We start from the raw sequence: 14,140 nt of genomic DNA, 5'->3' as shown, positions 1-14,140 counted from the left end.
TCCACTGTTTACTTATAAAACTAGATATTAATATTAATGATTAAGATCTTTGGCTTTAGTAAAAAGAAATATTCTTCCAATATTCATCTGATTGCAGATTTCCTATAGTAGTACTTATATTATCTATTGACATACTAAAGAAATCAATTCTAGACTGAATTAATGACTGAAAAAGCCACTCTTTGCTACACACTGGTTTCACTCATTTCATATAATGCATGATTCTGAATTTGGTGGTTAAAGTAATTAATAATGTAATTACTAGATGATGAGAGAACTCATTTGGGTAAATGTCAAATGTACCCTTGAAATACAAATGTTTTCAACGTTCCAACATTATGGCTATTTCTACACTTGCCCCCTTCTTCTAAGGGGGGATGATAATCAGCTTGATTGAAGAATTACTAATGAAGTGCTGTGATGAACATGCAACACTTCATTAGGCTAATTCTCCCCGCAGCAACTTCAAAGTGTCAAACTTCCAAGTGCCAGCATGCCGTGTAGCTGTGGGCACTTCAAAGTGCCCATGGCTGCATGGCATGCTGCCACTTCGAAGTCTGACACTTTGAATTGCCATGGGAAGACTTAGCCTAATGAAGTGCTGCATATTCATCACAGCACTTCTTTGGCATTCTCCGATCAGGCTGATTACCATGCCTCCTTCGAAGCAGGGGGCAAGCGTAGGCATAGCCTATGAGTGGCGTTCTTAAATGACACCATTAAAATTTAGCAGGGCCATTGGAAATCATGAGCACAGATCATGCCAGGAAGTCCTCAGCAGAGGAAGCATATGGGCAACAACATATATAGGCAACAGCAGTTTGAAGAGTACAGCCCAAACTGTAATAAAAAGTTTAGTATTAGAAAGAGGGCCTAGAGGGTAGTTAATTCTTTCTGACACAGTAGCTAATTCACCTTAAACCTTAACTTGTCCAGTGTTCCAAACAAAAACTGCTACTCATAATAGCTGTTTAGCAAATGGAGGTCCATGCCCCATCATGCCTGAGATTCCTGGGTCTACTGATCTTGCTGTGCATCTCAGAGCCTTGAAGTCATGAGAACTAAGTCTTGACACAGAACTCTCAGGATATCCAGGCTCCACGACACAGAGTTGAGAACACTAAATATCTGGAATGGGCTTCCAGGGTCTGCTGGTCTGGCATAGCCCCACAAGATAGAGCCCCACGTCAGGGAGCTGGACAGCCACTACAACTAAGGTTCTTGCCAGGAGTCTCCAGATTTGGACTCTATTTCCTGAAGGCTACTGACACCAAATCAGGAGATTTTAAGCCACTAAAAATCTGGTTGGATGGTGGAGCTAAGGCAGGTTCCCTGCCTACCCTGGCCTTGTGCTGCTCCTGAATGTGGCCAGCACATCCTGGAAGGAGGTAGAGGGTCTATGTGTGATACCCTCCACCCCCAGTATCGGCTGTGTAGTTCCCAGTGGTTGGTAACTGCAGGCAATGAGAGCTGAGTGGGCCTGCAGGAGGTGGGAATGTCTGGGCCACCGGGATGTACTGGACACTTCTGGGAGTGGCACAAGGCCAGGGCAGGCAGCCCCACTGTGCTGCTGCTACCTAGCCTGAACTCAGACCCCTCACCCCTCCCTCTAGTACAGCTTCCTATCCCAGCCCTGAGCCCTATCTCAGTTTGTACACCTCATCCCCTCCCACATCCCAACCCCCTGCCCCAGCTCTGAGCCCCAAGCACCCAAAATCCCTTTGAGCTCACATCCAAATAGCTACTTCACTCCAAGCCCATGCCGCAGTTTGAGCCTCCTTCCTGCACCCAAACTTCCTCCCAGAGCCTGCATCTCCTCCTGCATCCCAACACCCTGCCCTGGCTCAACCTAGAGCCTCCTCCCACACTCCAAAGCCCTCAGCCCAGTGTTCTCAGCCCCTCCCACAGCCCAACCCCTGCCCCAGCCAAGTGAAAGTGAATGAGGATGGGGGAGAGTGAGCAATGGATGGAGACAGGATGGGAGTGAGTGGGATGGAACCTCAAGACAGAAGCTGGGGATAGGGTGGGACAAGGGTGTCTGGGTTTATGTGATTAGCCAGTGGCAACCTAATGGCAACCATTGCTCAGTCTGGGGCTTTAAAGACTTATGGGCTTTTTTGTGGAGTTGGGATCCTGGGAGGCCTGGCCCTGGGGCAGTCTGCATGATGAGGCTGCCCTGGATATAGAGACTACCCTCATACCAGCTCAGGAAGCCCAGGCAGTTGCTTATGAAGATTGACACTCTTCCCATTTCGTAGTTTTTCCTGAAGGAGAAATCCCGAGTTTTGGTCAGGTCTGCGAATCACTAGAAACTGGCTAATGGTGTTATGGCATGGGCAAAATAAAAATTATGAGCCTACTAAAATCATTTTCACATGTAACCTTGACCAGGATCTGAATCCAGATCACCGAAAGTGAAAAACTAATGTACTAGTGTGCACCAAAGTTTAGAATTTTAAAGGTTCTTTATATTATTTGTACATTGGAAAGCACAGGCACCATGGGCAATGAATGAATCACTAGCTCCCTCAGCCACAGAGTGCAGAGTCATTGGACAGTCTGGACCTTGAGTGCAGGAAAGCTGGGCAGCCTGCAATGGGAGAGCTGGAAGGAGGAGGAGGACTGGGGGCAGAGCATGGGCAGACCACACCTGATTTCTTGTGGAGACTTAGCTTCTTCCTGCCTCTGATACCCATCACCTGTGGCAACTATTTAATAAATTCTTTGGGACTTGCTCATATGTGTTTGTACAGCACCTAGCACAGTATAATCAAAATCCTGTATAGACCTTCTGAGTGCTACCATAGTAAAAGTAATAAATATAGTTTAAAGCAATAAAAGAAACTCCAGTACCAGCTGTAAAAGTGAAATTAATGAACGTAGGTAGATTTAAGATAGGACATTGTTAATATCTAGTTCCTATTTCAAAATTTGAATGAGTATATGTTATTTTATTAATTTTATAGCACCTGAAAGGGTTCTGTGTAACTGTACGGGTAGAGATATTCCTTTCTAGAACTGCTCTAGATGTGATGTTTTGAGTCAAAATGGTGTAAAATCAGGATCTAAAAAATCTGTGTAAAGTGCTGATTCTACAGTGATGATCCAGAAAAATTCATAACCAAATAGATCATATTTATTTAAATTAATCTTGCTTTATTGACATCAAAAGAATGAAGTCAAAAGAACACACAATTAATTATAATAATGGAGAAAAGCAACTTTTTAATGGAAAGATAGTTGGATAAACAACATATTAACTTGACTGTTTTCAGCTGGGAAGCATTTAACAAGCAAAGATGAGATCAAAGGAATTCATTGGGCCTCATGGACCTGCGTAATAGGACCTGAAGTGAGTGGAATTTGGCCAAAATATACCAACATTACAGATGTCAACTCTGTGGATGGAAATTACAGTAGCTCAGTGCTAGTGACTGGAGATGATTTTGGGCTTGTTAAATTGTTCAGATTTCCTTGCCTAAAAAAAGGTAAGACAGTTTTCTTCTTAGGAACTCAGTAATTGACTGCCACTGAATGTGTGCCACATTACACTGATAGTATACTAATATAATTAGTGGAAATTTAATATCCCCTTCATCCCCATTCAAAACTCACATCAATATTTAGTGAGAATGATGTGCACATAGGAGAGAATATGTTCTGTTGAGTCTAAAATGATCATTTAGTCAGTGCTTGTGGTGTTTCAGGGAGTGGTAGTGCCTTATGAAACACCTATTGTTGACAGATGTCACATAAGGCTATTTTAATCACTTTTCAGCAGCGTGTATTTCTTTGGCTCTGCATAGTTTAGACTTTTGCCTTTTTGTTAAACATTCCTATCTCACTATTCTAGAAAACATCCACTTGTTGCAGTTAATCTATTATTATAGCATCTTTATAACTGTGTTTTATAAAAATCATCTCCTTGGTAGCACAGTATGTTCATGTACTGATGAGACAGACTTGGAATAAATAAATAAATAAATACTTATTATTTTTACTTTTAGTGTGTTTTAAACAGTTTAAATTTCACATGAATTTCATACAAAAATGTAATGCAAGTATTGGTAGTTCATAGGAAGAATGTGAAGGATGAGACAGAGTGATGCTTGCCTTTTTGTGGGAGTAGCACATGGCTGGTGTTTTGGCCAGCTTTTGCTTTTGTTAGTTGTTTTTAACCATACGCCCACGTACAGTCTCCCTTGCCCCAACAGACACACTGAGCATCCCTGCATGCAGATCACTTTGCTCACCTGGGCCATGCTGAGGCACCAAGACTTGGAGGACTTATGCCTTTTTCTTATGCAGCCCAGGTGAGGAACTGACCTGGGTGCAGGGAACTATGATGTTGCTTCTCACTTCCCCCTCACAGCCTCCCAGTGGTGTGTGGGGCAGAGGAGCAGCAGTCCGTGGGCGAACAAAGAGCACTGCCTGCTGCTTCATGCATCCAGGTCCTGTGGGTGTAGGACAGAGATGCAGGGCTTAGGAGTGAAGGTATGCAGGGGCTTGGGATACAGCGAGAGGAGCACAGTTGTCTTTGCATGTGCTGCCAGCTTCCTGTCTCCATCCCTCTGACTCAAGCCAGGTGTTGGCCCTGCAAAAATCATCTGGCAGCAAGAAGGTGGTGATGGGCAGAGGAACTGTACTGGATAAGGAAGGAGGGGAGTGTAGCCGTGAATCAAGTAGGGTTTGCTTTGCTTACCTAGCCTTACTCTCTCTGTGCATGGGCTGCGCAGGACTGGCTCTGACCAGCAGCTGAGGGGTTCTGCCTATGGGACAGGCAACTGGGCAGGATGTCATCGATCAACCTGACCACCAAGCAGATTTTGTCCAGGGGCTGTCCCCCTTCAACAAACTGGGGTCAGTAGGGAAAAAAGAGAACACTGAAATATTGACAATGTTTAGTGTATAGTGTCTTACAAGACAAGGATTTTCATTTGAAATACTCCTCCAGTGGAGAGATGAACTACAACTTTATTAAAACAAAAAAGCAGTCCAGTAGCACTTTAAAGACAAACAAAATAATTTATTAGGTGAGCTTTCGTGGGACAGACCCACTTCTTCAGATCATGGCCATACCAGAACAGACTCAATATATAAAGCACAGAGGTCCAAAATTGTTATTAGGGTTGACAAATCAGAAAAATTGTTATCAAGGATGGCAAATCAGAAGAGCAGAGGGGCGGCAGGAGGTGTGGGTGTGGGGTGGGGAAATTAAGAGTTAGACAAAACAAAATATGTAAAGGAGTCCTGATAATGGGCCAGGTAATTGCTGTCCCAGTTCAAACAACATGTTACAACTTTATTATATTTCTTCGTTTGTGAAAAAATTTGCTCTTTATGTTTCAAAGTGGATGTAAAAGGGTCAAGACATTCAGAAGTCCAGTTATTGACTGGGATCCCAGGGGGGGAAAAAAAAAGGGCCCCCTGTTGGATGGAGCAGAAGCTGTGTGACCTCCTCAGCCTCTGGCAGGATGAGGAGGTCCTGAGCCACATGGGGGTCAAGCAGCACAATGCCGCCACCTTTGGCTGCCTGGCGCAGGGCCTCCAAACCAGGGGCCACCCAGAGTGTACTGTGGAGCAGGTACACTCCAAAGTTAAGGAGCTGCGCCAGGGCTATGCCCGGGCCAGGGACCAGGCCGGATGCTCTGGGGCAGCTCCAGCGACGTGCCCCTTCTACAGGCAGCTCTGGAGCATCCTGGGGCCCCAGGAGAGCTCACCACCCCCGGCGTTCCTGGACACCTCCGGGGAGGAGCTGCAGCCGGAGGAGGAGCAGGAGCACGCCGGATTGGGGACCCAGGAGGGCGAGGGGATCACGGATTGGTCAAGTGAGGAGGGGGAGCTGACCATAGTCATCCCCTCCTGCTCCTCCAGCCGTGCGACCAAGGGCTGGACATCCCCGGACATTGTTGAGGGACCCTCAGGTACATACAGGGAGGGGCACACACCTGCTCCACAGGGTGGGGGCAATGCAACAGCTAGGTGTCTGCACACAGGACCTGTGGTCCCAGGCTGCACACAGGCCAGCCCCCACATGGGATGTGGCACCCCACGGTGGCACACCAGCGACGCCCAGCACCCGCCCTCAGTAGACAGCACTGTAAGCTGCACAAGGGTGGTGGCTGGTTGGTGCCAGATGGCGCCCGGGGCCCGCACACCGCAGGCCGGGAAGGTCCACCTGCAGGAGAGACCCCTGCATGCACAGGCTGGGAGGCCCAGTCCGTGGGGGGTGGGTCGGTGTGCCCTGGGGGGTCACTGTCCCTTGGAGGGGTGGGGGCCCCATGGAGTGGGCTCAGGCGGGTAGGCCACAGCTGGGTCCCCTCCGTCCGGGGCACACTACTGACATGCTCTCCTCTTCTCCACACAGTCATACCATCTGTGGGCCGGGAGAGCCCCGCGCCATCCCTCATCCCTGAGAGCCCGCCCGCAGCTGTTGGAGGTGTCCAGACGCCACCCCAGGCAGCAAACCATCAGGGGACATGGCCGGAGGGTCCCCCGCCAGGTCAAGGAGGACCCAGCTAGCCAGCGCCTGGCCGAGGAGCACCTCCAGCTCGCCCGGGCTGACATGGAGTGGCAGAAAGCCAGTCCATCCAGGACCATACGGACACTGTGGCCTGCCTCCTGGCACCCCCGGTGGCTCCCCCTGTTGGTCCTGCCCCCTCCGCCCCCACCAAGCCTGCCCCCTCCGCCCCCACTACAGAGCCTGCCCCCTTTGCCCACACTGAGCCCGCCCCCTCCGCCCTCACGAGGCCCACTCGCCAGCAGTATTTGCTGGTGATACCCACACCCTCTCCTCCCCGCTAGGCACCCCACACCCGGGGGGACAGGGGTTCCAGGAGCTGATGGGTCTTGCGGCCCACCACCCCTGCCCTGGAATGAACGCCTTGCTCCCCTCCAACAAGTTAGGTTCCCCCCTGTATATAGTTCCAACATCCAGTTATATAAACATTTCTTTATTATTCACTACTCCATGCTGTGCTCCTCGGGGGATGGTGGGTGGTGGATGTGTGGGTGTGGTGCTGGTGGGGGTGGGGGTGGTGGGGATGGTGGGTGACGGATGTGTGTGGGATGTGGGCATGTGTGCGGGTCAGAGGTGGCCATTGGCAAAGGCCTGCCTGAGGGCCTCCCGGATATGGTGGCCATCCTGGTGGGCCTGGGGGATGGGGGCAGCACCTAGCTGCTCATAGACAGTGGCGGTCGGAAGGACCCACCCCGGGGACATAGGCGTCTCCCTTTCCCTCCACGATGTTGTGGAAGACGCAACAGGCACCCACCACCTGGGGCACGTTGAGGACCCTGACCTCCAGCCATCTGAGGAAGCACCTCCACTGCCCCTTAATGCGCCTGAAGGCCTGCTCTACCATGTTGTGGGCGTGGTTGAGGCACTCATTGAACACCTCCCAGGTGGGGTCGAGGTGTCCCATGTAGGGCCTCATGAGCCACGGCTGCAGGGGGTACACCGCATCTGCCACCATGCAGAACAGCATAGTGACGTTCTCCGCCATGGGAATCTCCCACTGGGGGACAAAGGTGCCAGCCCCCATGCGGCGGCAGAGGCCAGAGTTCCAGAAGACCCGGGCATCATGGGTGTGGCCAGCCCAGCCCACGCAGAGGTCGGTGAACCAGCACCAGGACCTGCAGCACCACTGAATGGTAGCCCTTCCGGTTGATGTACTGGCCGGCGCTGTGTGGCGGGGCACGGATGGGGATGTGCATGCCATCCAAAGCGCCGATGCAGTTTGGGAAGCCCAGGTCCTGGAAGCCAGTGATGGTGTTGTCCAGATCCCCCAGGCAGATGACCCTCTGGAGCAGCATTGCGTTGATGGCCCTGACGACCGGCAGACGGGGAAGGGGGACACGTGCTGTAGTGCGGGTGTGGTGGCTGTCGCCCCCCGCCTCAGGCCCATTCTGCCCCCCTCCCATCCAGCCCCTGGCCCATGCAGCCCCTGCCCCCATCCCATCCGGCCCCTTGCAGCGGAAGGTTCCCCTTGCCCCAGCCCCCACAACCACCCGGCCCCACCTTACCTCCATAAGTACAGCCCCGATGGTGGCTTTGCCCACCCCGAACTGCTGTCCCATGGAGCGATAGGAGTCCGGGGTGGCCAGCTTCCATATGGCGATTGTGACCCATTTCTCCAGGGTGAGGGCTGGCCACATGCAGGTGTTGTGGTGCTGGAGTGCGGGAGCGAGCCAGTGGCAGATCTCCTCAAAGGTCTGCCTCGACGTGCGGAAGTTCTGCAGCCACCTTTCCTTGCCCCACTCCCATAGCACCATGCGCTCCCACCAGTCGCTGCTGCTGGGGTAGGTCCAGAGGCGTTGGGGCACCTGGGGGGTGAGTGCCCGGCGGTGCCCCGGGAGGCAGAGCCCCACGGCCCCGGGGGGACTGCCCAGCCACCCGATGAGCTTGGGTGCGTCTGTGGCTATGGTGCACAGCACTACCAGCAGGGAGTCCATGATGAGGGCGTCCTCCTGCAGGAGCTGTCTCTGGGCCTCCATGGCAGGCACGAGTGGGCTCTGCCAGGCTGGATCAGGCTGAGCAGCACTCAGCTTGTGCGGAGGGGAAGGCAGAGGGAGGGGCCCTTTAAAGGAGGCAGCTGGCTGCGGCCCCGGAAGGGCTTGTCGGCCATGGGACCCTGTCTGCGGCGTTTCCTGCCTCCCTTCTTTCGAAAGAGGGTTTGGAGGCGTGTGGACGCTCTCTTTCGAAAGACCTTGATGGCACTTTGAAAGAGTGGATCAAAGTGCCAATCTGAACAATGGCGGCAGGTGCTCTATTTCGACGGCCACTATTTCCACCACCGAACTTAAATTTTCCCCCTTTCGAAACTACACTCACGTGTAGACACAGCATATGTGTATTCCACTATTAGAGTATCCATGTGCTTCATATGCCTGAGACAGGAAGTTTCACACTAGTGTTGTTCATTGGTCTGTGTCTGTGCTTTTAGGGTATGTCTATATAGCAAAGTTATTTCGAAATAACTTTGCTAGCATCTACACAACACAACCACTATTTCAAAATAGCAGTTGGCTTATTTTGAAATTGGTAAGCCTCATTGTGGCTGCGTCTATACTTGCATTCCTCTCTCGAAGAAGGAATGCAAATGAAGGAAATAAAAAATGCAAATGAAGCACTGATTTACATATCTTGTCCTTCACTTGCCTATTTTCTTTTCAAAAGAGATTCTTCTGAAAGAAAAAAAAGCGGAGTAGACATGGCTCTTTCAAAAATAAACCCTGTTTTCAAAAGAACCCTTATTCCTAAAAGAAATTATGTAAGATATGTGAGATATGTAAATCAGTGCTTCATATGCATTTTTTATTTTCTTCATTTGCATTGCTCCTTCGAAAGAGGAATGCAAGTATAGACATAGCTTCTAAGAGGAATAGTGCCAATTTCGAAAGCATTTTGGGCAAGGGATCAAATAATCAGGCCCCAAGAAGACTGCTCTTTTGGAAAAAAAAAAAGGCCTATGGAATGTCTACACACATTGTCTTTCAAAAGAAGCTTTCGAAAGGGGTGCTCTTCCTGAAATGGGATAGGAAGAGTGATTTTGATAGGAGTGCCACATTCTTTCAGTTTACTTTCCAAAGAACACTTTTGGCATGTGGACGCTCCATGGGATCTTTCAAAAGATTAGCTATTTCAAAATCAGGCACTGTTAAGACTGGCTGCATCTACCCTAGTAAGCTCTTTCAAAAGATTTTTCGAAAGAAGGGGGCTCTTTTGAAAGATCCCACAGAGCATCTACATGCAAAAAGTGTTCTTTTGAAAGTAAATTGAAAGAATGAATCACTCCTTTCGAAATCACTCTTCCTTTCCTGTTTCAGGAAGAACGCCCCCTCTTGAAAGCTTCTTTTGAAAGAAAACGTGTAGATGATCCACAGGCCCTTTTTTTTTCGAAAGAGCAGTCCTCCTGGGGCCTGATTATTTGATTCCTTGCCCATTCTTTCGAAAGAGTGGGGACTGTATGTATGCTCTCTTTCAAAAGAACAGATCACTCTTTTCATCCATTCTTTTGCATGTGGATGCTCTCTTTTGAAAGAAGTTCTTTCAGAAGAGATCTTCCAGAAGGACTTTTTTCAAAAGATCTCTGTAGTATAGACATAGCCACAGGGAATAGAGCCTATTTCAAAATAAGGCACAATGCGTCCAATGGCTCTATTTCAAAATAGACGATAGCTAAGTGCTATTTCAAAATGCATTTTTGTGTGTAGCAGTGTTATTTTGAAATAAGCTATTTCAGGCTGTTCTTGAACGCTTATTTCAAAACAAGGCTCAACTCCAAGTCCAACAGCGGCTCCGGCTCCACCTGGGTGGTCCAGCTCAATGAGCCCAGCTGCTCCTCCTCCGCCTCCAGGTCCGGTTCAGGTGCCACAGGGGGCTCTTCTGCGGCTGTATTGAGGAGGGTGCAGGGATGGAGCTGTCTTCACCCCGAGGAAGCTGTGCAGCTCCTTATAAAAGGGGTAGGTGGCAGGTCCTGCCCCGACCACCTGACCACATCCCTGGCCTTGGCATACTCCTGCCGCAACTCCTTGACTTTGGAGCGCATCTGCTCCATTGTCAGGACAGGGTGTCCTCGGGCCACCAAGCCAATGGCAAGCTTGGCCAGAGGCCAAGGCATTTTGCCTCTTACTGGTGGTCTCCCAGAGTACATCCTTGTCCTGACAGAGGCTCAGGAGGTCCCAGAGCTCAGGCTCTGTCCAGGAAGGGGCCCAATGTTTGGTGGCCTTGGTGTACTCCTGGGACCCCTTAGTCCCCTGGGGAGATCCTGGGGGAAGCAGGGTGTATGGCTGTTGGCCATCATTTGAATGTCTGCTCAAGAATCTGGGTGTGAAGGCAGGGGTGTGAGCAGCTCATCTCCTCACTGCCTCCACGGTTTCAGCTTCCTGCCACAGGATTTCTGGGGCTCCCATCGCCTTTGAAAGTGGCTGGACACAGAAAGTATAAAGCTCCTATTGTTCTGGCCAGGGCATCTCCCAGCTCCAGCTGGCCAGCACTATGGAGGACTGTTGTTCTGAAAAAAGGGCCCCTGGGGCATCTACAAGTGCTTTTTTCTAAAAGAAGCTTTAGGAAAAAGGCACTCTTCCTCATCTAAGAGCGGAAGAGGACTGCCAGAAAAAGTGCTGCATTCTTTTGATTTAATATCGAAAGAATTCATTTTGTGTGTAGATGCTCTGAGAGATTTTTTGAAAGCGTCGTGGCTTTTTTGGAAAATCTCACTAATGTAGATATAGCCTTACTGTCCTCAAGCTCCAAGCCAAGTGCATAAGGGGCAATTTGGACTTCCTATTTCTCCTTCCTTTCTGCCACTACATCATCTGAGGTAGAACTTACAAAACCCATAGATTTGATCCTTCTGCTTGATTTAATAAATATTGTATATATGAAGTTCTGTTAATTATAAGTTTACTCAGGCAAGAGCTCAGGCAAGACTTTTAGCGCAATAGACTTAATAGACACATGCAGTAAGTAATTTTCTTCCCCCTTTTCCCCACCTCCCTTGTCCCCCCTCCTGTCCTATGCGGCTGATTTGTCAGTTTTCATTTAATTTTTTTTTCTCTCTCTCTGTTATATTTTCATCGTGCCAGTTTACTTTCATCAGAACTTCTGGATCTGAAGAAGTGGGTCTGTCCCATGAAAGCTCATCTCCTAATCAATTATTTTGTTAGTCTTTAAAGTGCTACAGGTCTGCTTTTTTGGTTTTTTGAAGATACAGACTAACATGGCTACCTCTGCGTGACTGTTTACTCAGTATAGTTAGTTAGGACTTAGGAGTTTGACTCCCTGCCTCTGATTTGGGGCTTGGAATATGTCTTGGACTTCATGCTTCAAAAATTGCAACTTCTCCCCTTGAGCTGGATTGGTCAGTGTTTTAGGTCAGAGGTACCTCTGTTGCCTCAGAGAAACACACATCTCTGCCAACTGTTTTGGGTTTGTTCTGTGAGGGCACAATTCCTCATGCTCTTCATCATGAAAAACATTGTGCTTTACCATTAGCCAATCCTCCAGATAAAGTATATTTAACGCAACCTGTAATTTAGGTAAAGTAGAACTGAATTAATCTGGCTATGGAAGTTGTCTCAACTGGAGGCAACTTCAGAGCATGAGACATTTCCCTGTTGCCAGTTACAAACAGATCTGGTTGTTCCCTTATTTTGCTAGCAGGCTGAAGTACCTGTTAAAATGGATGTCTGAGCTTTGGTTTTGACATCAGAAAACTTTTAATTAGGCACAAATAAATGTTCCTTTTGTGTAGAAATATAAAATATAACAGATTTTTTTATTTAAATTTCATATACAGCACAATTTGTCTATTACTGCAGCAAACCCTTCCCCCTTACCTTACCTAAAAATTGTTGTAAATAACAACTCACTTCTAAACAGCATAGGTATTGCAATACCATGTTACAGTCTTCATTTATTTCATCCAGATTTTTATGGTCCAGTATATTGAATAGTTACTGATAGCAACCAGTATAAAATGCATTAAAGGAAAGTGTGAATCTCTGTTAGCCAGTGGCCGGGTAATGTGCGGTGAGGTACTCCCCTGGGTCCTAAGCAACCCAGTTTTTTTTACTGTTAGAGCAGGCAGCTCCTAGCACTCTCACCCACGGCCAGGCTGTAGTAACCAAACGGTTAAAGTTCTTTTGTTGTGCCGGCTGTGTTGCAGTGACAAAAGGGTTAACAACAGTCAGGCTCAGAGCTTAACTAGTTACAAGTTTATTTAAGCTACAGTTATAAGCGTGCGGTTACAAAAGGCTATTGTTTACTTCTTATATGCTAGCAAAGTACAGGTGTTAACAAGTTACAATCCAGTACAAAGATATCTGTTACCATCTAACACAATGATATCTTGGTACAATGACATCTAGTTACAGAGCTCTAATTCTTTAGCTGTGCACAAAAAGTCGGAGACCTAGCATGGGTGTATCTTACCCTCTCTGCGTCTCTCGATACCAGCGTAGCCAAGCTGGATCGGTCACTCAATTCCGCGGAAAGATGAATACAAGGTTGGGCGTCCCCAGTTGTGGACCTCGGGAGGCAATCACCTGACCCGACCAGCAGGTAGTTGGTGGAATGCACTCGAAGTTAGAGTTCTGCTGGACCCATCTTTTATACCCCTCTGGGTTACGTATTCTCTTTCTTATCTATGGTGCCAGATCATACTGGTCTGTCTTTGTGACGCCAGTTTGTTACAAGGGCATTTCTTACTTAATTTGCACTTGTGAGACAGGAGATAAGCAATTTAGGAGTACAGGACATTCTTGTGTGTAGGCGGGGCACTTCCCCTTCTGGGATGGTTGTGTGGTCATCATATCCATCAATGCCAGCTGGGGTGATTTCTTGAGGGTCCCCCCCCTTTCATGTTGATAGTTTGGCCCGTTAGCCTTCTATCTGTACTTTCTGCTTCTCAGGGTCACGATAAGCTAGCACATCTGGGCCTCAATGAGGGCATCAAAGACTGTGCTGTCAGCAGCCGTTTCCGTGGCCTGTGTGCTTCTCAGTGGGGGGGGCAGCGAGCAAGCTGGCTTGTAAGGGGGAGACTTTGTCTGGCTACAATCTCTTATAATGATTTTGTAAATTGAGGCAGTAGTGATTGGTGCATGTGAAGATCTTTCCTGCCACATCCAAATTAACTGTAAAAAGACATAATAAAAGTGTGTTTTCAAAAAAATGTTATGTCGTTGCCCTTTTCATCAAGTAACCATTTAGATATTCAGTCCTATTACATAATGGAAGTGCTGTGTACAGCTATGCAACAGACCTAGGATGAAATTCCAACCCCATTAAAATCAATGGCAAAACTCTCATTGATTTCACACCTTTTGGTTTCTGTATTAAAAGTTGCTTATAGTTTTAGGATTTCACAGTGCAGTCTCCCTTTTTTGAAGATATCTTCCACCTCAGACTCTTGGCCAGATAGGCAGACAATGACTACAATGGAGATATAGCCTCCAAAGCAGAGGAAATTATGCTTCCGTATGAATGCAGAGGGTCCTCTGGAAAAGAATTATCCAAATGGTGAATTGTCACCACGTATCACCATCCTTACTGCCACTTAGCAGTGTTGTCTGTGTATGGTTGCCTCTGTCTACACACAGAGAGGTAAACAGACCATTTGCACTGATGGCATGCAAA

The 14,140-nt window shown here is 48.3% G+C and overlaps 1 protein-coding gene across 6 annotated transcripts in view; it reads left to right on the top strand.

Moving 5' to 3' along the window:
• Nucleotides 1–14,140, top strand: part of EML6 (EMAP like 6) — a 215,953-nt gene that overhangs the window by 101,150 nt on the left and 100,663 nt on the right. For all 6 annotated transcript variants that reach the window (XM_074988499.1, XM_074988501.1, XM_074988500.1 and 3 more), the window contains exon 10: nucleotides 3,276–3,488. In XM_074988499.1, coding sequence (XP_074844600.1) covers nucleotides 3,276–3,488 — 213 coding nt within the window. The remainder of the gene's footprint in view (nucleotides 1–3,275; nucleotides 3,489–14,140) is intronic.

Source organism: Carettochelys insculpta, chromosome 3 (genome assembly GCF_033958435.1).
Source record: "Carettochelys insculpta isolate YL-2023 chromosome 3, ASM3395843v1, whole genome shotgun sequence".
Lineage (NCBI taxonomy): Eukaryota > Metazoa > Chordata > Testudines > Carettochelyidae > Carettochelys > Carettochelys insculpta.
Note: the sequence above shows the minus strand (reverse complement) of the source record. Positions and strands in the feature narration are given on the sequence as shown.